Raw genomic sequence first — 26,097 nt, 5'->3', positions numbered from 1 at the left:
TCTATTTACTGCTTCTTTTAGGATTAATGAGGGCCACTGGAATGTATTTGAAAATATATGTGCATATGTGTGTGTGGGCGAGACGTAGCTCAGTGGTAAAGCACTTGCCTGATGTGCAGTCACTCTAGGATTGATCCCCGTCGGTGGCCCATTGGGCTATTTCTTGCTCTAGTGAGTGCACCATGACTGGTATATCAAAGGCCGTGGTAACACTAAATATCAAAATGACCAAATATGTGACATACTATTTGAAATATAGCAGAGGATTAATAAATCAATGTGCTCTAGTGTTGTCGTTAAAAAAAAAGAAAAAAAAGAGGTAAAGTGTGTGTGTGTGTGTGTGTTTGTGTGGGAGGGGCGACACGGTTACATTGATGGTCCAGAGGGATGAAAATACATGCATTTGACGGCCCAAACCTGTTACTGGGTTATATGCTCCACTGAGAAAATGTTGATGGAAATGTTTTAACAACACACTCAACACATTTTATTTAGTTATATGGCGTCGGGAAAAATATGAAGGACCTCACAGATATTGAGAGATGAATGAGAGAGGAAACCCGCTGTTGCCTTCATGGGCTACTCTTTTCGATTAGCAACAAGGGATCTTCTATATGCACCATCACAGGGATCTTTTATATGCACCATCACACAGACAGGATAGTACATACATGTACCACGGCCTTTGTTATACCAGTTGTGGAGCACTGGCTGCAGCGAGAAATAGCCCAATGGGCCCACTGACGGGAATCAATCCTAGATCGATCGCGAATCAGGTGAGCGCTGTACCACTGAGCTATGTCCCGCTCCCAAGAAAATGTTCGAAGTTCTGGCCCTGTGCTTATAAAACTTAAAGTCTAGACTTTAACGTAATGCTGTTTGAATGGCGCTGGCCCTGTTAATGGTGTCCCTTAATGAGTTAGAGGGTAATGTTCCAGTTACTTTTTTGTCATCTTTGTAATCAACAATGGATTTTTAAAAAACAACAAAGAATCGCAGTACATATAATTATGTATTCAAATTTTCATGTTTATAGCCTGCTTAAAATTATTATTTTATTAAAAGCTGTAAATAAAAAATTAAATAAAAAAACGTAAAGGTAACAAACTCAAGATTGATAGCAGAAAAAGTGTTTTCCTAAATACCAGTATTAAATTAATGCTTTGTACCATATTGCATTCAGACATTTGTGGCACCTGCATTAAAATTGATTAAAATCATTTTGATATAAATATTTTTTAAAAATCATGTGCTTGCACTAAATGCTAACAGCAAGCAAAAAGAAAAGCTAAAAATGAAAATGGCTTAGGATAAGAGAACAATAACAACAAAAAATAACATAACATAAATATGTATACATGTACATGTTTACAAAATTTAACTTATCATGCAACAAACAATACATACATGTACTCATGTACAAATTTAACAAATTGTTTACAGGTGACATTTTGCTTTTGTGCCACGTCTACAAAAAAGAAAAAATATATATCCCATCACTGCTTCCTGTTAACAAACCACTAAAACCATCTTATAAAAATATATAGAGCTAGCCTGTGACCTGACATTAAGTAAATACTTCAGTTTAAATTTTTAGACAATAAATGTACATAAAGCTGCAGAATGAATAAATCTATTACATATTTTGGCATTGTCTCTTTAAACCACTTCATTTTATATTTTGGCATTTTGTTTTTTCACCACAATGGTAAAAAAACAAAAACAAGCTACAATATAGCTGATGGCAGAGAATATCTGTTGGAGTAATCACAAAAAAATAATACTGCTTTACAAAGTAAAATGTTTTAAAACTACATACTGTGAAAAATTAAACTTCTCAGATAGCTTTCAGTTTTTAATAATGGGTAATGAAACACAGGAATGCAAAAAAAAGAAGAAGCTACAATCTGCTATTTAAGTTTAAAACTTCATTGCATAACATGTTCAAAAAAAAGAGAAAAAAATACATTGGGGATCTACAATGGGCTTTAATATCTTTGGGTATACATTGGAACTTTGGGGTTCTAAACTGGATCTCTGATGGTATAAACTGGATCCGAGACACAAATTGTATTTGTAAAGGTCTAAATAGAATACATGTATGTGATCTCTGGACGTCTCAACAATGCCATACAAATTGTATGCGTGCGACATCATTAGAGATCGAGTCTGGACTCTATAAAAGTTTTATAAGCATGGGCCCCAGTCCTGTGCTTATAAAATATTTAGAGTAGACTCAAGACTATCATAGAGTCTGAGACAACACAAATACAAATTGTATGCATGTGATGTTATTGAGAGATTTGAGTCTACTCTATGTTTTATAATCATGGGCCTGCAGGTCTATGAGAATCCGACTCTCTGAAGGTCAGAACTGGAGAGGGAGGTCTAAACTTGATTTCTGTAGCCTTTGAGAATCTAAACTGGTTCTTGGATGACATGTACAGGATCTGACAGAGCCAGGAATGGATTACTGAGGGTTTAAACTGGGTCTCTGGAGTCAATTTCACAAAACATCGTAAGTTTACATCTGCGACTAGCAGTTATACTCATCATATGTTTACACGTGTTTGGCATCTATTTCAAGCAGCAACTTACATCATTATGGAAGATGAAGCATTTTAAGGACAAAAGAAAATTAAATATGTGTATATATATATATATAGTATAGGAATTGTAGTTTAGTTGTAGCTTTACGTTTACTTGCCAAAGTTGGCTTATTTTGTGAAATTGGACCCGGTTGTTTTTATCTTATTTTTAAAATTTGTTTTTAAATTAGATCCACGTAGAACTAAGAAAATATGTATGTCTTCAGTTGTGTTTATATTACATACCATCATATCATCATTACAGGGCTCGAACTTAACGGCAGCAACAATGACAATTGCCGGATAAAAATTACTGCGATCAGTAAAGCTCCTCACAGACGGCAAAATGTATAAATGCAGGGCTTGAACTTCATGACGGAACCGATAAAAATTGCCGTAGGTAGACAGCATCACCAACGGCACTTTTGTGTCATCGGTAAAGCTCTTCAACAATGGCAAAATGTATACACCTGGTGTACATTATCTGCCAGTATTTAACAGTTGTTCGTTTGAAGTGTCTACATACAACAAAATAACCTTTCAGTCATGTGTATTTACTGCAAATGTTACTTTAACAAAATCTTGCCATAGGCAGGCTCAAAATTGCTGTCGGTGGGCCGTTCCAGCCATGGCAATTCTTAAAAAAATTGCTTTTGGAGACAAATTTTTAAGTTCGAGCCCTGTCATTAATCAGTCTGATACAGATAGGGTCAATTGTAGGCACAGGACACACACACACAAAAATACATTATCAGTAACTATATCATAATGTGCTACAAAGACAAAAAAAGAAGAAGAAAAAGTTGAAACATGCCATATATTTGAAACTGCATTTGTGAACAGCTAAGAATCCATTGTTGTCACATCACAAAGCAAGGTACATGTAGTGTGGGATTTGGGAACAGGAACACGTTCAGAGGTGGATCTATTATATATTAATTTTCATTTTTTTATGATCCCCTCAAGTTCCATTGGCATTCTGCCTCATGTCCTTGAGGCCCCCCTAAATGGATTCTCTGGATCCGACACTGACGTTCTCACTCATTTGGAATGTTTAGGAACCGATTATCTGCACCAGAATAAAGTTTTGAATATACGCATGGTATTTCACATGAGGATGAAAAATTAATAGGTGACATTGATGTAAAAGAAACAACAAATTCTTCAATTGTCTTTGTAACACATTACAATATAGTCGTTCTTGTACACACCTACGATAAACAATATTTCCTGCCTTAATCTGTGTTTTTCACAAATGGAATGACAGCACGTAAAAATGGACGGAATAATGGAATACTGACAAAACATCATGCAATGAAAAACAACATCTAATTTGAAACTGTCACAGTTTCCTTTGGTGGTTGGTGGGTATCGATTTTCGCTGGGATATTCTTGAACCTGCAAAAAATTAAAAAATGTATTACTACAATTATCATTTTATTAAACAGAAATGTGTTCATGGTACACAGAACGATGCCTCCACTTTCAGATCCGTGTCTTGGAATTATAATACAAGACAAAAGCTCAGTAACTCTAGGGTTTTATAATGGCTATTAAAGATGCAGACCCTAGTTTCAGCCCGTAAAGATCAGTAACTCTAGGGTTTTATAATGGCTATTAAAGGCACAGACCCTAGTTTCAGCCCGTAAAGATCACTAACTCTAGGGTTTTATAATGGCTATTAAAGGCGCAGACCCTAGTTTCAGCCCGTAAAGATCACTAACTCTAGGGTTTTATAATGCCTATTAAAGGCGCAGACCCTAGTTTCAGCCCGTAAAGATCAGTAACTCTAGGGTTTTATAATGGCTATTAAAGACGCAGACCTTAGTTTCAGCCCATAAAGATCACTAACTCTAGGGTTGTTTCAGCCCGTAAAGATCAGTAACTCTAGGGTTTTATAATGGCTATTAAAGGCGCAGACCCTAGTTTCAGCCCGTAAAGATCACTAACTCTAGGGTTTTATAATGGCTATTAAAGGCGCAGACCCTAGTTTCAGCCCGTAAAGATCACTAACTCTAGGGTTTTATAATGGCTATTAAAGACGCAGACCCTAGTTTCAGCCCATAAAGATCACTAACTCTAGGGTTGTTTATAAAGGTTTTATAATGGCTATTAAAGGCGCAGACCCTAGTTTCAGCCCGTAAAGATCAGTAACTCTAGGGTTTTATAATGGCTATTAAAGGCGCAGACCCTAGTTTCAGCCCGTAAAGATCACTAACTCTAGGGTTTTTTTATAATGGCTATTAAAGGCGCAGACCCTAGTTTCAGCCCGTAAAGATCACTAACTCTAGGGTTTTATAATGGCTATTAAAGGCGCAGACCCTAGTTTCAGCCCGTAAAGATCACTAACTCTAGGGTTTTTATAATGGCTATTAAAGGCGCAGACCCTAGTTTCAGCCCATAAAGATCACTAACTCTAGGGTTTTATAATGGCTATTAAAGGCGCAGACCCTAGTTTCAGCCCGTAAAGATCACTAACTCTAGGGTTTTATAATGGCTATTAAAGGCGCAGACCCTAGTTTCAGCCCGTAAAGATCAGTAACTCTAGGGTTTTATAATGACTATTAAAGGCGCAGACCCTAGTGTCAGCCCGTAAAGATCAGTAACTCTAGGGTTTTATAATGACTATTAAAGGCGCAGACCCTAGTTTCAGCCCGTAAAGATCACTAACTCTAGGGTTTTATAATGGCTATTAAAGGCGCAGACCCTAGTTTCAGCCCGTAAAGATCACTAACTCTAGGGTTTTACAATGGCTATTAAAGGCGCAGACCCTAGTTTCAGCCCGTAAAGATCAGTAACTCTAGGGTTTTACAATGACTATTAAAGGCACAGACCCTAGTGTCAGCCCGTAAAGATCAGTAACTCTAGGGTTTTACAATGGCTATTAAAGGCGCAGACCCTAGTGTCAGCCCGTAAAGATCAGCAACTCTAGGGTTGTATAATGGCTATTAAAGGCGCAGACCCTAGTGTCAGCCCGTAAAGATCAGCAACTCTAGGGTTTTATAATGACTATTAAAGGCGCAGACCCTAGTGTCAGCCCGTAAAGACTCATGACTATTAACTCTAGGGTTTTATAATGACTATTAAAGGCGCAGACCCTAGTGTCAGCCCGTAAAGATCAGTAACTCTAGGGTTTTATAATGGCTATTAAAGGCGCAGACCCTAGTTTCAGCCCGTAAAGATCAGTAACTCTAGGGTTTTATTTATAATGGTAACTCTATTAAAGGCGCAGACCCTAGTGTCAGCCCGTAAAGATCAGTAACTCTAGGGTTTTATAATGACTATTAAAGGCGCAGACCCGTAAAGATCAGTAACTCTAGGGTTTTATAATGGCTATTAAAGGCGCAGACCCTAGTGTCAGCCCGTAAAGATCAGTAACTCTGGGGTTTTATAATGACTATTAAAGGCGCAGACCCTAGTGTCAGCCCGTAAAGATCAGTAACTCTAGGGTTTTATAATGGCTATTAAAGGCGCAGACCCGTAAAGATCAGTAACTCTAGGGTTTTATAATGACTATTAAAGGCGCAGACCCTAGTTTCAGCCTGTAAAAATGGACACTACATTTAGTTAATCTACAAACCAGAGGCCTAATTCACAAAGCTCTCTTAGGTTCTGCTAGACAACAAAGCGTCCTCTTTGCATTGTACTGCGATATCGCAAAGTTGCGAGAGTTCAGTGAATTAGCCCCCTGCAACACATGTGAATAAGGTTATAAGAGAGAGAAGCTAAAGTCTGTGATGTTTTAATGGGGAAATACCATCCAAAAATAGACCAGAGCTTCTCAGATGAAGTGCATTTTTAGAATTATGAAAAATGTATTTTGGGGTATTACAAAAACATATTCTAAATAATAAATTGTATAAGTACTTCTAATTTAAATGAAAAATCTGGCTTTTAAAAACTACGGTCTGTCACTTTAATCCAGCAGACTGTTTGATCTGTGGTTTAGTATTACAATGTAATAGAAAAGGGCAGGAACTCTAATTTGTTTTAATTAATCCAACTGACTGACAGATCTATGGCTACATGTAGGTATTACAATATAACTAATTTGTTTTAATTAATCCAAATGACTGACAGATCTATGGCTAGGTATTACAATATAACTAATTTGTTTTAATTAATCCAACTGACTGACAGATCTATGGCTAGGTATTACAATATAACTAATTTGTTTTAATTAATCCAACTGACTGACAGATCTATGGTTACATGTAGGTATTACAATATAACTAATTTGTTTTAATTAATCCAACTGACTGACAGATCTATGGCTAGGTATTACAATATAACTAATTTGTTTTAATTAATCCAACTGACTGACAGATCTATGGTTACATGTAGGTATTACAATATAACTAATTTGTTTTAATTAATCCAACTGACTGACAGATCTATGGCTAGGTATTACAATATAACTAATTTGTTTTAATTAATCCAACTGACTGACAGATCTATGGTTACATGTAGGTATTACAATATAACTAATTTGTTTTAATTAATCCAACTGACTGACAGATCTATGGCTAGGTATTACAATATAACTAATTTGTTTTAATTAATCCAACTGACTGACAGATCTATGGTTACATGTAGGTATTACAATATAACTAATTTGTTTTAATTAATCCAACTGACTGACAGATCTATGGCTACATGTAGGTATTACAATATAACTTTAAAGGGAAGTAACACCATGCAGTTGGTCTCCAGGACAATTTAATTCAGCATAGTGCTTGAACTGTAACTGGATATAGGCACATTAATATGTTATCCAATCCAATTAAGCATACTGGCCTCGGTGGTGTCGTGGTTAAGCCATTGGACATACGACTGGTAGGTACAGGGTTCACAGCCCAGTACCGTCTAGCTCCCACGCAGAGCGAGTTTTAATGACTCAATGGATACGTGTAAGACCACTACACCCTCTTCTCTCTCACTAATCACTAACAACTAACCCACTGTCCTGGACACACAGCTGATATGTGTCCAGGACAGCGTGCTTGAACTGTAATTGGATATAAGCAAGAAAATAAGTTGTAATGAATGAAATTCAGCATTTTGTCAGATCTTGGTATTACAATAAGCAGAAAGAAAAAGAAGTTTGTTTTGTTCATTGACACCATTAATTTATTAATCATCGGCTACTGGATGTCAAACATTTGATAATTTTGACATAGTCTTAGAGAGGAAACCTGCTACATTTTCCCCATTAGTAGCAAGGAATCTTTTATATGCACCATCCCACAAGCAGAATAGCACATACCATAGCCTTTGATATACCAGTCACGGTGCACTGACTGGAACGAGAAATAGCCCAATGGGCCCACCGATGGGGATCGATCCCAAACCAAACGCACATCAAGCGAGAGCTTTACCACTGGGCTATGTCCTGTCTCCTACAATAAGCAGTGACTCAAGTTTGTTTTAATGGTAATCCAATACACTGTCAGATCTATGTACCGGTACATGTATATCTATCTACCATTGTACAGGATCTATGTATTGGTATTACAAGACGAAAAGGCCAGTAACTCCAGTTTGTTTTAGCAATCCAGCAAACAATCAATCTGTGGCTTGGTAATATTACAAAACCGGACTAAATCTTAGAATCTGGGCATGTTGAAGGTAACCATTTTCATTAACTGAAATTGGGTTAAGAAAGGCTGAGCAACTCTGATCATATCATTATTGTAATTTTATTCAAAATATTACCTTGAAAGTTTAAATAATTCTTTTTCTTCATTAGTTTTCTTTTTTTGTGCTGAACCCCTGTTTTGTGCTGAACCCCTGTTTGTCACCGTTTTATCATCTTTTCCATCAGTTTTTTGGTCTTTCCTAAAATAAACATAAAATCTGAGTGTAGTTATCAGAAAAGGAACATGAATGGACAATTTTTTTCACTTGATATTCTGTTTTCTGTTTTTGGTTTTTACAGGTTCGACCGAGACTTGAGTCAAACAATGTTTTCCAGTAAAATGTTAGGCTATTCATATAGGTGTTCAGAGAAAACATAGACAAAAGGGTCCTCTAGCTCAGACCACAATTTGCCCCTCAGCACTCAGCACAAGACCCCCCCCCCCGGCTAAAAATGAATGCAAGTATGCAAGTAACTGTATTAAGTAGCCCTGATGTACACATCAGTTTGAAACAGTTCACAATAAACAGTCTCTCTCTGTCCCTGTCTGTCTCTCTAAAATTTGTAATTTCAAATTATACACATTTACATATTGTTTCAGAAACCCCCTTTATCTAAACCATAATCTGCCCTTGCTCAGTGAGTATGTTTTCCAAACAAAGCAAGTTATGTGTGTTATCAGTGAGTGAGTGAGACTGAGACACGGAGAGAGAGAAAGAGACACAGACAGAGAAAGAATGAGTGTGACAGAGAGAGAGTGTGAGACAGATAGATATAGAGAGAGAGAGAGAGAGAGAGAGAGAGAGAGAGAGAGAGAGAGAGAGAGAGAGAGAGAGAGAGCGAAATTGAGAGAGACAGAAACACACAAAGAAAGAGTGACAGAGATAGAGAGAAGTTAAATGATGGGCAGCGGGGATTGGGAGTGTATTTGTTTGTAGTGAGAGCCATGTGTGGGTCTGCGGTTGTAGATACAAGTACGAACACTGTGTATTAATGAAATACCTCGTGGACGTCTTGTCTTTGTCTTTTGTGTCTTTGTGCGACTGATGCCACTCCTTCTCATACGCGTATGACAGAAGTTTGTTCATGTCCGCTTGATGTTTCTCACTCACTTCTTTCACTTTGTTTCTGAAACAAGGTCAACTTGTTGTTAATATAATGTTTTTCTTAATAGTAAGCCAAACAAAGGGATAAATATAAAAATAATAAAAACTCAAATGTACATACAGGGAACATTTTGTTTAAATTTTTTTGATTAGCAACATATCTGATCAATTCAAATTTGATTAGCAACATTTCTGGTCAATTCAAATTTGATTAGCAACATATCTGGTCAATTCAAATTTGATTAGCAACATTTCTGGTCAATTCAAATTTGATTGCTTTTTAATGTTTTAAAATTGTGTAATGATCTCTGAAACTTGCGTATCGAATCGAGACACGATACTAAACTAAAATGTACACAACTTTGACTTTAACACATGTATACAATGATGTCATGTACAACAACTTTACTAAAAATATAATTTAATTAATATCTGATGTATCTTGAAATGTTAAGCTATATTTCAGTCTGTCACCATTCAACAGGCAAATATATTTTTTTTAAATTCTGAAAGTTTACCTGCTGTGTAAGATGTTACATCTATGGGCTAGTTCTGGCAGCCACAAAATTTGCCAATTGTGAATTTTTAAAACAATTGGCAAATTTTATTTTAATTTGGCGAACATTTTTCAGGTAACGACTGATATTTTGTTGGAAAACAATGTTTTTAATTTTAAGTTTGAAAGATAATTTGGTGAAATTTTCTACTCACCCAAAGCTAAGCGTATACATATGTAAACTATATTTTCATGTGCTTCTGAGCAAAATATGTTTGAGAAAGTTTCTACATATGACTCAACATGTTCACACATACCTAGCTTAGTTTCGATTTTGTCTGTCTTTGTAAAGTATCAATTTCAGTGATTTTGATTTAAATTAATAGTTTATGATAAAAAAAAAAAAAAAATATGTTCATACATGTATGTAAAAATATCCATCACTTTTTCTCTTATGGTTGTGATGGAAAGAAGTGTTTTATTTAACGACGCACTCAACACATTTTATTTACGGTTATATGACGTCAGACATATGGTTATGGACCACACAGATTTTGAGAGGAAACCCGCTGTCGGCACTACATGGGCTACTCTTCCGATTAGCAGCAAGGGATCTTTTATTTGCGCTTCCCACAGGCAGGATAGCACAAACCATGGCCTTTGTTGAACCAGTTATGGATCACTGCATGGTCGGTGCAAGTGGTTTACACCTACCCATTGAGCCTTGCGGAGCACTCACTCAGGGTTTGTAGTCAGTATTTGGATTAAAAATCTCATGCCTTGTGATGGATACAAATGAAAACAAGAGCTTCTGTGAATTAAAAAAAAAAAAAAAAAAATCATTACAACTCCACTAACGTCTCTAAACACAATGACGGTCATTAAACAAACACCAGTCTAAAAAAAAAAAACCAACAAAGAAAAAAAAACCTACAACTAAACATGTTCACATGTGTTACTTACGATGTGTTTGAATTGTTCATATCATTTCTTTTCTTGTTTTCTGCTGGATTGCACTTGGTGCGTACAGGTTTGCAGTTCCGAACGCCGTAGCCAGGAGGTCGTGCGTTGTCGATCTTCACGGTCTTGTCAGTGGCCGACACTGGGTCACGCGTAAACACCGACATGTTGTCCTGGGCAAACGGAACTCTCTTCTTGCAAGTGCTCGACGATTCTGGAGTCTGATCGCCACCTGGTTGATAACTGTCATGCACCATGTACTCTGGCAGGAGGAACTGCCAGTTTCTACAAAACAGTGGGAACAAAAGAAAGGAATGTATGGTTTAAAGACACCTCAGAGCTTGAGCTTGAACTATTTGTAGATGCCCAGATACCACTTGGATTTCAGGCATGTGAATCCCGGGTCCTGGCTATGACATGGCATAGGGACAGAAAGGCACCTCAGAAAATGTTTTAAACAGTGACAATCTGCATCTTGTAGAAGAATTGGTTTATTTAATGATGCACTAAACACATTTTTATTGATGGTTACATGGTGTCAGACATGTGGTTAAGGATCACACAGATAACGAGAGAAAAGAAACCAGCTGCCACCACTCCATAAGCTACTCTTTTTGATTAGCAGCAAGGCATCTTTTATATGTATCATCCAACAAACAGGACAGTAAAAGTGACTATTTGGATCTTGTATAAGAAGAAATGTTTTATTTAACATGTTGAACTCGACACAGTTTTATTTATCATTATATGGTGTCTGAGATACAGAATCGGTGTACGGATCCTTTATTTCTTTCCTCCATCAATATACATGTGTCCCACGTTATTAAAACATAACTCAAAAAAAAAACATTCTAATAATAATACATTTATAAAACAGAACTTCCTAATGCAGCATGGGATATTTTATATGCACTTTCCCACAGACAGGAAAGCTAATACCACGGCCTTTGTCCAGTTGTGTCGCACTGGTTGGAACGAGAAAAGAAACCAATCAGTCAAATAGGTCCAAGGTGGTTCGATCCTGCGACACAAGCACCTCACGCGAGCACTCAACCGACTGAGCTAAATCCTGCCCCCTTTAATTAACGACTGTCGCTTAAGATATTTTGCATGATGCTTACAATTTGTCCTGCCCCTTCGATGCTTCTTCGTCTTCACGTCGGTTATCCTCCAAGTAGTACCAGTCGACTCGTGGGTAGCCTTTGGCTTCTTTACTCTTTGGCTTCACCTCTCTGAAGGCTAAAAGATCTGAAAAAATATTAAAGCAATGTTGTCTTTCAAACCAATTCAGTACATTTGTAAGAGTTTACAAATTGACAGGATGCACAATGTACATACCAGTTATAATAATAACCCTGGGCCCAGATTTCTGAAGCTATTTTAGCACTATGATAACTTAAAACAGCTGTATAGTTTAGCATGCGCCGTTATAACGACATAGCTTACACAGGTTTTACGATATCATAGCGCCAAGATAGTTACGAGAATCTCTAGCAAGATTGCAAACATTTACGAGAATCTAGCCAGATTGCAAACAGTTACGAGAATCTAGCCAGATTGCAAACAGTTACGAGAATCTAGCCAGATTGAAAAAAAAGAAAAAATTAAGTTTACTAACTACAGGTCGTGTGAATAGTACTCAACATATCATATATTAAATATGTCTGCAAATGGTTCTGGAAAAAAAAAAAGGCTGCAATGTGTGTGATTGATGGTAAATTGGAGGAGGGAGTAACAAACTTAAATTATATTCTATAACAGAATTTAGAAAATTCCTGCACCACTGTCAATTCAATCTGAGATGTACGATAGAATGTGTCCCTTATCTGATCCAAGCCACACTTCTACTTTCAAGTGTATATATATATATATATATATTTTTTTTTATCCAGCAATCACTGTATACATTGGCAAGATATTGTGACTAGATAAATCTCTATATTTTCGGTCACTGACCAAAAATATAGGTCACGTGACATAAGCCCAACTCGAGTATTTCAGAGTAGATTTTCAATAAACATATTCTTTAAATCATTTGCTGAAGTACAGTAAATACAAATAACTTTAAGTTTTTCGATAACAATACAAAACTTGTATATTTATTTATGAATTAGAGTTTGGAAATGCTGTTTTAATGTGACAGAATGTAGCTAGTGTCTTACAATAATGACGTTATGCATCTTGTATGACGACATACGGAAAAAGCCTTGCTAGGTTGACAATACTCGATTTGCGTACACAAAACTGGAATAAATAATGATTTTCCGAATACTCCTGTAGGATTGCAGGATAAAAGAAATAACTGGTTACTGTCTTAAGATATCGGCTTTATCCCGCTCAGGTCGAATGGCGAATGCAGCTCTTCATTCGGCAGAGCCTTGCTTCATTCGCCATTCTAACCTTCGCAGGATAAAGCCGATATCTGAAGACAGTAACCAGTTATTCCACTTTTGTATACGCTATATAGTTTCATATATATATCAGATAGCTATATATATAAAAGATTGCAGGGTTTTTATTTTTAAAATGTTATTAATTTAGCTTAAATCCAATCTGCAATGATAAAAATTACAATCCCTTCACCAACTCTCCCCAATACCCTGAATCTTTTTGAAGAGTGCAATCTTTCCATCATGACTGTATAATATTTTGTGGAATGTGATTAGGACAAATCATTATGAGGAATATGATTTTTTAGGAGGTAAATCTGAAAATATCTTCTGATTTAAAAAAAGAGATAAAAACAGAGAAGCATTTCATACCCTTACGACCTTAATTTCTTTGGCGAAAATGTTATTAATTTATTAAATCCAATCTGCAATGATAAAAATTACAATCCCTTCACAACTCTCCCCAATACCCTGATTATTTTGAAGAGTGCAATTTTCCATTCATGACTGTATAATATTTTGTGGAATGTGATTCCTCCAAATCATTATGAGGAATATGATTTTTAGGAGGTAAAATCTGAAAATATCTTCTGATTTAAAAAAAGAGAAAAAACAGAGAAGCATTTCATACCCTTACGACCTCCTTCTTTGGCGAGTCTTATGTATTTGGTATCCGTGTCTCTGAACACCATTTCTCTTGGTTTGTCATTAAATTCATCGGGGTCAACCGGGTTCAGTCCAGGAATCTGAGATGTCATGGGAACTGGGACTGGCTCTGCAGACTCTTGTCGCTTGACTGGTGCATGGTAAAACCATCCTGAGACAAAAGAAGATATCAATTTGTATATAAGTGATTGGTCCTCTGGAATAACCTATATGTATGATGTTCAAACAGATAGTCAGTGTTATAACGGTGGTGTATGTCACACCAGGGTACAATATTTCACGCGAACCGCCGTTCTGTTCGCGTGTCGGTTACGCAAAACTAAATTTACGCGAACCGCAAATTGGTTACGTCATGACCTGTAAACGTTCAGAAATTAAAACTTGCAAACTTCACAATTACAGGAAGTTTATTCACGCAGACATACTACTAGTATTCCGAAAAATGTTTTGGGCTGAATTTTAGATACTTGATGTGCAGAAAACCAGTAGACAACGTTATATTGCAACAGTTGTAACTTGCAAACAGTCTAAACTTTTAAAAAAGTTTTAAAGAAATGTGCTCGGACCTCTAGGGACGGCTAAATTATCTGCTGCTATTTTACCTCTAAAGGAATATATGTAGACATAGTATTGGATTGCCTATAATTTTACATATGTTAAAAAAAGTTTTAACGTAAACAGGAATCCAAAAGTGTCACAAAAATTGAAAAATACTAACATCGCATAACAAGCTTTAAAAAACAAACATTTGGAACGTCACTGTAGTATAGAAGTACCATCGATAATGTGAAAGTAGCGTAACCAGCGCAAAACGAAAAAAGGAATCCCTTCAAATAATTATGTATCTATTTCAAAGATGTAGTGCCCATTACGCACAGTATGCATGTGCGTAATGCAAAAACATAATCCGGGAATAGGTCGAGGCTTATGTAATTGTTCTATAAAATATCCTCTTAAAATTGACTCGAAAAAAGATAGAAAGAATGCCTTTGAAAAGTTTCAGAATGCATCTACAGCGGTTCTGAGTTTTAAAAATTTTCACAGGGGGAGACCTCCCGAATCCCCCGGCTCGGGCACACCTTTGGCGTGCGAAATGCTAACAAAAATGTCTGGTTATGCCCCTGTATTTTGTTTCAGTACTGGGGCTGATATTCAGTTCTTTTATAATATTGTTAACTTTAGCAAGCATTAAAGACATATTTTTTTTGGTAAAATGTTTTCTTTTGTATTTGTTTTAACTTTATGTTTGAGCTAAAAACTATGTATTTAAAATATAATTTCAATGTAATTTTGAGGTAACCAATCAGGTAACCCACGGGTTACGCAAATTTAATTCACGTAACCGAACAATTGGTTACCTAGGTAAAAACCGCTCTGTATCAAGGCTCTAAGACTAACCTTAATCATTGAAAGGGGGGGTAAGGATCAAACTCATGCCCAGGATATATCATAAAGTACAACATTAAAGAAAGAAAGGTGTTGGTCATTGGGGGAAGTGGGGGGAGGGGGGGGGGGACGATAACGTGCAAAACATCCGCCTCCCCTACCCCAAATGATTCAGATTCCAATATTTAAAAACTTACCACATTCTTTCAAGTTCTGGTTCATTGATGACATCCTAACAACCTTTGCAGTAGTTGAGTATTACAAGTTCCCCTTGAAATGCAAATAATTATGTGAAAATACCGTTTATACACTACCTACAATAAACAATACAACTCTCCATTTGTAAACGTTGTCATGGAACCAAATCTCGCAACATCACACGAGAAATAGTTGAAAAGTACATTCTAAACAATCAATTATATTTGACCACATTATATCGATGTATTTATTGTGATTTAGAATGATAACTATAGTATTGCTTTTAAATAAAATCATATACCATAATATAATAGTTTTGTTAACTATTAACATTAAATGTCGATGTTTCTGGTCGTTACAAACACACGATGGACATGCTAAAGAAGTACTACTAAATAGTGATTAGCCTTTATGTATTTATCTTAATTTCCGCCCGTTTTCTGAAATCCTTTAACAAAACAAATGGAAACTTATTTTACGATTAGCAGCTGTTTCGATCAATATCGGTTATGAAATGGTGTTGATTTTATATTTCACACATGCTTCATTGTTTCTGATATGTATTGCTTCATTGTCAAATAACGCTGCCGATAAACCATTTGATTCCCAAGCGAACGTTTGCAAATCACAAGAATGCGAGGTGCACGAAAACAGAGTTGACGGCAGTATGTATTCCAGTGAACGACAAGAAAACAAGGCGCTTGCTGTGGTCCCGTATAACAAAGACAGCTTGATGCCTCATCAACACTCTAGCAGAGAGTTTACTTTTGCTAAGCATAAAATCCACGTACAACAAAAGTGGCAAGACATCGGTGTAGCCGCTGTTGTGTGGGATGCAGTAAGTTAAAGTTACCTCCTGTGACTGAGTTCCCACAGGGAAGGTTATGTATTTCTGAGCCAATTGATTTGTAAATTGCACACAAAAATAGTATTTGTTTGTTTGTTACTTCCAAAACACTTTAACTTTTCTTCTTACATTAAACCAAATTGAAATTATTTACCAAAAACATTGTTTATAGAATGATGGGACGGACTATAAGTGTCCAGTGTTTACTTTAGAATAGGGGCCTATTTCATAAATTTAATTTATACATGTATATATGTAATATGTTCGTGCTTATAATCCTATTACGGTTCAAGCACGCTATTCTGGGCACACACATCTTCTCTGGTCAGAGGGTTTGTGGTTAGTGAGAGAAAAGAAAGGGTGTAGTGGTTTTACACTTACCCATTGAGTCATTAAAACTTGCTCTGATACCTACCACCTTTATGTCCTAAGGCCTAACCACTATACCACCGAGTCTGGTTTTGGAATATAGTACAGGCCCTAATTTAGAATTAAAAAATTAGTAGCAACTTGTCCGTTCTCAGAAGAAAGGTGAGAAGTTTGATAAAACTAGGCAAAGTGAACATTTATCGGAACATTTTCAGGAATGTGAGAGCTACATGGAAACGCATAAATGCGCTTTTCCATTTTATCTTTAAAAAAACCCCAAAACATTTTGTTCAATACAGTTGACCACACACGGTTCATTTGCATGTTTTCACGGTTTCAGGTTTATGATGTGTACCTTATATTATAAGTTATAACAGTTTAGATTTGTTACAATGTTAGCATTGAATGCATTTTTTTGGCAGTTCCAGGGGTTGCAAACAATTTTTCTTCAGGAGCCCTTGAGAGGCCCCTGAACCCGTGCCACAGTAAGCTTTTTTGTTCCAGCCCCTCTCACATCCCTGCATTTTATAACGTTTCACCATGTTCTGCATTCATTCACAAATCCCATGTTTTCGTCATAGAGCGATTATAACCATCTAAATGCCTGTTTAGCTCTCAAATAGCTGAGTATTTGCACTAGTGTTTACTAAAAACTATGATTGTAATTTTTTAAAATTTGTTTAATTAATCCAGGCAGTGGTCTTGTGTGAGTATTTGGAAGAGAATCCTGGACTGGTAGATGGGAAAACTGTCCTTGAACTTGGAGCTGGGACCGGTCTGGCTGGAATAGTCGCAGCTTTACTAGGTGTGTATTCACTGCAGTGTAGGGCAAGCGGTAGCCCAGTGGTAAAGCACTCACTTGATGTGTTATTGGGTTGGGATTGATCCCCTTCAGTGGGCCATTGGGCTATTTCTCGCTCCAGCCAGTGCACCACGACTGGTACATCAAAGGCAGTGGTATGTGCTATCCTGTCAATGGGATGGTGCATATAAAAGATCACTTGCTGCTAACCGAAAAGAGTAGCCCATGAAATGGCGACAGTGGGTTTCCTCCCTCAATATCTGTGTGGTCCTTAATCATATGTCCGACACCATTTAACCGTAAATAAAATGTATTGATTGCGTCATTAAATAAAACATTTCCTTCATTTCTTCACTGCAGTGTAGTATTACTTGCATGTGCATGGTGTATTAGAGATACCAAATTAGCAGCATCTAGAAATCTTCTCGTCTATCAGTAAAGTTAAAGTTTGTTTTGTTTAACAATACCACTAGAACACATTAATTCATTAATCATAGACTACTGGATGTCAAACATTTGGTAATTTTGACATACAGTCTTGGAGAGGAAACCTGCAACATTTTCCCATTAATAGCAAGACAGGAAAGCACATACCACAGCCTTTGATATACCAGTCGTGGTGCACTGGCTGGAACGAGACATAGTCCAATAGGTCCACTGATGGGGATCAATCCTAGACCGACCGTGTGTCAGGCAAGCGCTTTACCACTCAGTTATATCCTGCCTCAGGGTTTCTGCCAGAGGGTAAAATGGGTATGGCACCATACCCAAATATTTTTGCAGATTTTTTTTTTTAAGTTAACCTTTTGACAAAATTAATTATTCTTATCATTACTGTATGATTTTCTTAACCCTGACCCTAAACGTAATCCATTTTCTTTCTGGGAGAGGCCCCCAATATCCCTCTGTTGACTGTGGTTGCATTCAATTCCATAGCGCCATACCCAAAAGTGTCTGGCAGAAACACTGTGCCTCCTGTTTTATTCAAGTGAAAGAGTTATGTTTTCAATTGCTCAAAATGAAGCTGCATTGTACATTTGTATGATAACTTAAACATCCTTGAAACTCATAGGTGTACAGGCTCCATGCATGACTGGGTTATCTAAGTCTGTGGTATGTGTTGTCCTGTCTTGGTAGGTGCATATAAAGGATCTCTTGCTATCAATGGACAAATTTAGCGGTTTTCTTCTGAGAGTTAGACAGAGTTAAACTATTCAAATGTTTGGCATTCAATAGCCGATGATTAATTAATCGTGTTCATAAGTGGTGTCGTGAAAGAAAACAGATTTTAACTTTAACTTGATGGTCAATAGTTGCATAAAAGTGTATGGGACCTTACTTTTGTAGGGGGGCAGGCTGATTTATGCCCAAGTTAAATGAAAATGCTTTAATCTGGATTTAGTAATGTTTATTCATATTAGCATTGCTACCAAACAGCTTTATAGGTTTGCAAACAAATCATTATGCATTTACATATGGATTACAACTAATGTTAGTAGAATGATGGAAAAACATAGTGAAAAGTTTTAAGGCAGGTTGATTTTGGCTGTTTTTGACAGAATTCAAAGATTTGCTCCAGCAGTTTCCTCCCTACATCCCCCACCTCACCCCACCCTGGTCTCGTATGCTTATTTTGAAACTCACCCAAAAGGTCACAGAAAATACCATTAAAAATCATAGTCGTCAAAATTAGTCAATAACAGCATATAAACCTTGTTACGTAATTGAAAGGAAATATTTTATTTAACGACAAACTCAAAACATTTTATTTACAGTTATATAGCGTCAGACATATGGTTAAGGACCACAGAGATATTCAGAGAAGAAACCCACTGTCACCACTTCATTGGCTACTCTTTTCGATTAGCAGCAAGGGATTTTTTATATGCACCATCCCACAGACAGGGTAGTACATACCACAGCCTTTGGTATACCAGTCATGGTGCACTGGCTGGATGTTACATAATTGAGTCCTTAAGATATACTTCATTTTTATTTTTATTTTTTAGGTGGAGATGTCATCGTAACTGAAAGAAAAGAAGCTTTGGAAAACTTGAAAAATATTGTGACGGAAAATGTTCCCAGTGATACATCAATACGAGCGGAAGTTTTGGACTGGACTCAAGAGTTATCTAACTTTAAAGAGCATTACGACATTATATTGGGTGCAGACATCATCTATATCGAAGAGACGTTTTCCCACTTGAAGCGCACACTTCTGCACGTGTGTAGTGAAAAGACCATTCTTCTCTTGTCGTGTAAAATCCGTTATGACAGAGACAAAATGTTCTTGGCCATTTTAAAAGAGAATTTCAAAGTCCAACGAATATTTCACGATAGTGAAAGAGATATTGTTATTTACAAGTGTTTACTGAAATCATAATTCTTTGTTATACAGTTTGTTTGTTTGTTTGTTTGTTTGTTTGTTAAGGTCAGTCTACGCAAATTGTTTTAATCCGGGTTAAATGTCCCCATGGTGATCCCATGACAAAATTTTAGATAAAATTTAACTAGATTTATTTTAACTTGGCAGTCATGCCAGGGTTAGTACCAGGGTCAGACTCACTTTTATTCGGGTTGACCATAGCTCTACTTAAATTTACGATCCCATGTAGACACATGACCAAGTTTAAATTTTAGTGGGGGCGGGATTTAGCCCAGTCGGTTGAGTGCTCGCTTGAGGTGCTTGTGTCGCTGGATCGAACCACCTCGTTGGATCCATTCAGATTTTTTTTTCCTGTTCCAACTAGTGCACCACAACTGGATAACAGCCATTGTATGTGCTTTCTTGTCTGTGGGGAAGCACATATATAAGATCACTTGCTGCATTAGAAAAGTGTAGCAGGTTTCCTCTGATGATTATGAGTCATAATTACCAAATATGGGGCGAAACGTAGCCCAGGGGTAAAGCGTTCGCTTGATGTGCAGTCTGTCTAGGAGCGATTCCCGCCAGTGGACCAATTGGGCTATTTCTCATTCCAGCCAGTGCTCTACAACTGGTGTAACAAAGGCCGTGGTATGTACTATCCTGTGTGGGATGGTGCATATAAAACATCCTTGCTGCTAATCGAAAAGAGTAGCCCATGAAGTGGCAACAGCGGGTTTCCTTTCTCAACATTTGTGTGGTCTTTAACATTATGTCTGATGCCATATAACTGTAAATAAAATGTGTTGAGTGCGTCGTTAAATAAAACATTTCCTTCCTTCCTTATTAATGCGTTTGACATCCAATAGCCGATGATTAGTTAATCAATGTGCTCTAGTGGTGTCATTTAACTTTATTAAACAAATTAGTGTCACTAATACAGTAGTCTTGACTGCTTTAGAGGTCATGGAGGTCGCTTGTTTACTTCCACTTCTTATAGCATGTTAAAACTTTGTAAAAATCTAAACAATTGAAAATACTGAACATAATAAAGGAGATGAATTGATTAGGACCATATTATCACACATGAATGTAAATATATATATTTTTTCAAATGAGTTTCTTCCATTTTGGAAATAAATTACTGTTAAAATAGTTTATCAAGAAAAGTTCAGTGATGTACGTCTTAGACCAGAAACATTAATCCACTTTATTTAGATGTCATGTAGACACAACACAGATTTAACTCTGGCCAAAACACAACATGTATGGGGTGGGATCCAGCTCAGTCAGTAGTAGGGAGCTCCCCTAAGGTCCCTTAGTTGCAGGATCGAACCCCATCACTGGACCCATTCTCTGATTCGGATTTCTCTCATCCCAATTGGGTTGAGTCCCTGGTTATCCAGAGACAGGACCCGGGATGGACATGCCTGAAACCGTAGTGGTATAGGGGCCTGTTAAAATAGGTCAAAGTCAAAGTCATCCCAACCGGTGCTCCATGGCCTGTATATATTAAAGGTTGTAGTTTGTGCTGTCCTGTCTGTGGGAAGAATGATTGCAGTCTGTGGCCCATTGTAGTGTCTCTGATGTGCGGTCGGTCTGGGATCGAACCCCGTCAGTGGGCCCATTGGTCTATTTCTCATTACAGCCAGTGCACAACGATTGGCATATTAAAGGCGGTAGTATGTACTATCCTGTCTGTGGGATGGTGCATATAAAAGATCCCTTGCTGCTAATTGAAAAGAGTAGCTCATGAAGTGGCGACAGCAGGTTTCCTCTCTCAATATCTGTGTGATTCGTAACCGTAAATAAAATGTGTTGAGTGCATTGTTAAATAAAACCTTTCCTTCCTTGTATAGGGTCTGTACGAGTACTTGGATTGTGAGTTGTAGCCCGGTGGGTTTAAACAGGGCTAGCTCTGGCACAAGCCAGCTTCACCAGTTGCCAATATTGAAAGCAGTTGGCATATTAGATTTTAAACAGCTGAAAGAATTACATGTAATTTTTGACATTTTATATAAAATAACTGTCGATTTCTGCAATTTTTAAAGGTTAATAGATGATTTGGCGAAATTATTTCCTCACCCAGAGCTAGCCCTAGTATAGGGCTTGCTTGATGCGCAGTCGGTTTGGGATCGATCCCTGTTGATGGGCCCATTGGGCTATTTGTCATTCTAGTCGGTGCACCACAACTGGTATATCAAAAGCCGTGGTATGTGCATATAAAAGATCACTTGCTACTAATGGGAAAATGTAGCAGGTTTCATCTCTAAAATTATATGCAAAAATTACCAAATGTTTGACATACAACAGCTGATGATTAATAAATCAATGTGCTCTAGTGGTGTTGTTAAACAAAACAAACTTGTTCTTTTTTTTATCCCATGCTGCCAGTCAAAAAATATAGCTACTTTCCTCTAAAACTACTCTATATGTCAGAGTTATGAAATGTTTGACATTCAGTAGCCGGTGATAAATCTGTGCTCTATTGGTATTGTTAAACAAAACCAAACTTTAGCCTTAAATCATAACTCATGTAGATGCAGTATGTGATACTTTACAAGGGTGGGATGTGATTCAGTGGTCGAACACTTGCATGAGGCAAATTCAGTGTCATAGGATTGATTAGCCTTCGATGGACCCAGGTTTTCCTCTACCTCGACCAGTGCACCATGACTGGTACATGTACATCAAAGTCTGTGATATGTACTGTCCTGTCTATGGGAAATTATATATAAAAGATCCCTTGCTGTTTTGGAAGAGCTTCTGAGACCCCTCCTGCATAAATTCCATATGTGTCTGCAAAATAAAACTGAATTTGATCTGAAGTGTTGAAAATAGTATCTTTCCAGTATTTACCCCCAGGATTTTTATTCAGACGGTTGGCAGAGTAGTTGGATGGTCAAGAAATTCAAGGGGTCAGTGCAGGGTCTGAACGGCCCCTAGGGGAAACAATGCTTTAAGCTCTGTATAGTTTTTAGCTTTTTAACAATAATTTCATCTTTTATTTTTAGAAAAATGAACCACACAGATATTTGTTTAAACAAAATTTATTTTATAATGATGTCGATTGACAATTGGATCATATATCTGTACATTAAATAAAACTTTATACACAAGCCCATAGGAAAGATGTTTGAAATGAGGCTGTGCAATTAAGTCCTATGTTTACCCTCAAATGTGATTTGCTAGCATCTGTAGCTTAAAAAAAAAAAATGTAAAGCAATGTCAAGGCTCACCCTGTCCATTGCCAAATTAGACAATTGCTAATTTTTATACCAAGTGGCTACAACATTTATTCTTTGGCTAATATATATATATTTTTTAATTAACCACTTTTTAATAATTTTCAAGGAAATCTGTTTTAGTGTGAGCCCTAAATGTTTTAGATGACAATTTTCTGTTGCTTTAAAATGTTATAACAAAACATGTTTTAAAGGTTATAATAACAAAGTAAATGTTATGGTTTTAAAATATTGAGCACAGCTCTCCCACCTCACCTCACCAGGGGTCTAATTCACAAAGCTCTCTAAGGCTCTGCTAGACAACAAAGCATCCTCTTTGCAAGTCTTTTTGCATTGCACTGTGAGATCACGCAAAGTTGCGAGAGTTTAGTGAATTACATCCCTGGTTCCTATGGGCCTGATAGAAGACTGCGTTACATATGTAAAGTCAATGCACTTGTCTTAGTGTTATAATAGTGATTTGAACATGTTTGAAACGATATATTTCATCAACAAAATGCATTAACAACAACTATAGAAATGTCCTTGTCACAACATGGCACTATGGACAGTACAGGTATGTACTCAACAAAACTCATTAAGAGCCGGTAGATATTTTCACTAATTTTCTTTATTCATGTATATGGTACAAAATACAAAAATGTATAAAAATTTGCTAACCTATTTTAATACAACTCTAACAAAAACTAACCCAAACATTACTGGCGCTTAATGAATTTTGTTGAGCATAATATATAGTCATGGATTTCTACAAACAATAATACTAGAAGTCTCCGATTCAATAAATTTACATCACTGCAGGGTTTCTACCAGAGGATAAAATGTGTATGGCACCATACCCAAATGTTTTTGCAGATTTTAATTTTATTTTAAAGTTAACCTTTAGACAAAATTCATTACTCTTTATCATTACTGTATGATTTACTTAACCCAAACCCTAAACTTAACCCATTTTCTTTCTGGGGGAGGCCCCCCACACCTCCTGTTGACTGTGGTTGCATTCAATTCCATAGCACCATACCCAAAAATTTATTTCTGGCAGAAACGCTGACCGGCCAGTTTTTAACCATCACATGCAATTATAGACATCATTGATAGCCAGAGAAATATTTATTTGAACTGTATAGATATACATGTAGTTTCATTTTCATTTCAACTTATTTTCGTGCTTATATCCAATTAAGGTTCAAGCACGCTGTCCTGGGCACACACTTCACTTATCTGGGCTGTCTGTCCAGTACAGTGCGTTAGTTGTTAGTGAAGAAGGTGTAGTGGTCTTACACCGACCCATTGCGTTGTTAAAACTCGCTCTGGGTAGGAGCCGGTACCTGGCTGTGAATCCTGTACCTACCAACCTTATGTCCAGTTGTTTAACCAGGACACCACCGAGACAGATGTATATATATATATATACAGTGCAACCGCTCTAAACAAGACACCCACTGGGACAAGTGAAGAGTCCAGTTTAAAGGGGTATCCAGTTTAGAGAGATTATGTTCTGTACTCGGTTTTGAGGGAATTCTGTTTTACAGGTCTTATTTTGTTGAATTTCACTATACATATACTCTGTAAAGTCATCTTATAATTTAAGTCCTGGGGTGTAACTCATAAAGCTCTGTGGGCGAGACGTAGCCCAGTGGTAAAGCGCACGCTCGATATATGTAGTCGGTCTGGGATCGATCCCCGTCGGTAGGCTATTTCTCGTTCCAGCCAGTGCACCATGACTGGCATATTAAAGGTCGTGGTATTTACTACCCTGTCTGTGGGATGGTGCATATAAAAGACCCCTTGCTGCTAACTGAGAAGAGTAGCCCATATGTCTGATGCCATATAACCATAAATAAAATGTGTTAAGTGCATCATTAAATAAAACATTTCTTTCTTCTTCATAAAGCTATCTTATAGGGCAGTTCTCATTATACAATTAGTCACACTGACCAAATTGTACTTTGAAAACACCTAAATCGGAACGACTTTATTCTTATACATTCCGATTTTTGAAGGGCCGACAAGTTGGAGTGACTATAATCACATATTAAGAACGCCCCTTAAGGTGATCTTAACGCTAAGATCGCTTTGTGGAACGGGGCCAGGGGCCTATTTTACAGAACTCTCTGCAGCAACATTGCATCTCTTTGATTGTATTTTTGTTAGATCGCAAAGTTAACAGTTCAGTGAATTACATGTAGGTACCGGAACTGTTAAACATTCACTGTATCGTCACAGTGGAAGAATTATCCACGATTTGTGGCAGCCAGCTCCCACAGCAAGTTCCAAACAAAATACTGCTGAAAACATTGGATTAGAATAGTTATAAAGCTAATATCACAATATCAATATTAATACAAAGTCAAATGAAAAAAACCGAAAAAAAACCCCTACTTACATGTACGTCATAAACGAGAAAAAACCTGAAGAATGACAAATGGGTGCGGAAATGGTGTGTCTGTATGTATGTGTGTGTGTGTGTGTCTGTCTCTTTCTGTATGTGTGTCTGTCTGTCTCTCTCTATCTGTATATGTGTGTGTGTGTCTCTCTCTATCTGTGTGTGTATTGCATGTGTGGTTAAGTGTAGACGTGTGTTTGTTATGTGTGTAAAATATTTAATTCCTGATGGATCTACTAAAATTACTTTTTGTATGCGTGAAAACTTGCCTTTGATAGAATCTATACATACTACTCAACTTTTGCTAGGGATATATCAGATATATATCATGATAAACAATTTGTTCATATCTTAAATTTGTTATCATTGAGACTACATGTATATATGTTGTTTGGATGTCCTGTATGTCACCATAGTAATCGTGACCACAGTTAGATATGTCACCAATTGAAAACAATACATGCAGATGCTTTACTAGACTTTCTTTTCAAAATATCCCTAGATAAAGTTGAGTCATATCTAGTTGCAATTAATTCTCATTTCTCTTGGTGGTCATTTCTGGCACACTATTTAAATTAGCACATCTGGTTTGTGAGACCTATTTATCGATATACAATATACACATAAAGAGAGCCAATGAAAATAATATAAAACA

At 36.9% G+C, this 26,097-nt stretch overlaps 2 protein-coding genes across 2 annotated transcripts; one reads left to right on the top strand and one right to left on the bottom strand.

Moving 5' to 3' along the window:
• Positions 1 to 999: 999 nt before the first annotated feature.
• On the bottom strand, positions 1,000 to 15,583 carry LOC121387462 (uncharacterized protein C7orf57 homolog). Its single transcript, XM_041518583.1, has 7 exons — positions 15,428 to 15,583; positions 13,810 to 13,995; positions 11,910 to 12,036; positions 10,792 to 11,073; positions 9,229 to 9,354; positions 8,304 to 8,426; positions 1,000 to 3,986 (listed from the first exon to the last, which is right to left on the bottom strand). Exons 1-7 carry the CDS (start codon positions 15,459 to 15,461, stop codon positions 3,917 to 3,919), a joined length of 948 nt encoding a protein of 315 aa, XP_041374517.1. The 5' UTR covers positions 15,462 to 15,583; the 3' UTR covers positions 1,000 to 3,916.
• A 281-nt stretch (positions 15,584 to 15,864) lies between these two features.
• Positions 15,865 to 19,843, top strand: LOC121387551 (protein N-lysine methyltransferase METTL21A-like). Its single transcript, XM_041518708.1, has 3 exons — positions 15,865 to 16,266; positions 17,338 to 17,449; positions 19,456 to 19,843. The coding sequence occupies exons 1-3, from the start codon at positions 15,943 to 15,945 to the stop codon at positions 19,827 to 19,829; spliced, it is 810 nt and encodes a 269-aa protein (XP_041374642.1). The 5' UTR covers positions 15,865 to 15,942; the 3' UTR covers positions 19,830 to 19,843.
• The last annotated feature ends 6,254 nt before the right edge of the window (positions 19,844 to 26,097 follow it).

Source organism: Gigantopelta aegis, chromosome 13 (genome assembly GCF_016097555.1).
Source record: "Gigantopelta aegis isolate Gae_Host chromosome 13, Gae_host_genome, whole genome shotgun sequence".
NCBI classification, from domain to species: Eukaryota; Metazoa; Mollusca; class Gastropoda; order Neomphalida; family Peltospiridae; genus Gigantopelta; species Gigantopelta aegis.
The sequence above is the reverse complement of the archived record's forward strand: the minus strand, read 5'-3'. Positions and strand labels throughout refer to the sequence as shown.

What these genes read in the sequence shown, in the direction of transcription:
- LOC121387462 (XM_041518583.1), bottom strand. Translation starts at nt 15,461, where the DNA reads ATGTCATCAATGAACCAGAACTTGAAAGAATGTG. An exon ending in CAAAGAAGGAGGTCGTAAGG is followed by an intron (nt 12,037 to 13,809) that starts GTATGAAATGCT and finishes ATATTTTTTCAG; the next exon opens with ATCTTTTAGCCTTCAGAGAG. An exon ending in ATGAACAATTCAAACACATC is followed by an intron (nt 9,355 to 10,791) that starts GTAAGTAACACA and finishes ACCTTGTTTCAG; the next exon opens with AAACAAAGTGAAAGAAGTGA.
- LOC121387551 (XM_041518708.1), top strand. Translation starts at nt 15,943, where the DNA reads ATGGTGTTGATTTTATATTTCACACATGCTTCATTGTTTCTGATATGT. An exon ending in CCGCTGTTGTGTGGGATGCA is followed by an intron (nt 16,267 to 17,337) that starts GTAAGTTAAAGT and finishes TAATTAATCCAG; the next exon opens with GCAGTGGTCTTGTGTGAGTA. An exon ending in AATAGTCGCAGCTTTACTAG is followed by an intron (nt 17,450 to 19,455) that starts GTGTGTATTCAC and finishes TTTATTTTTTAG; the next exon opens with GTGGAGATGTCATCGTAACT.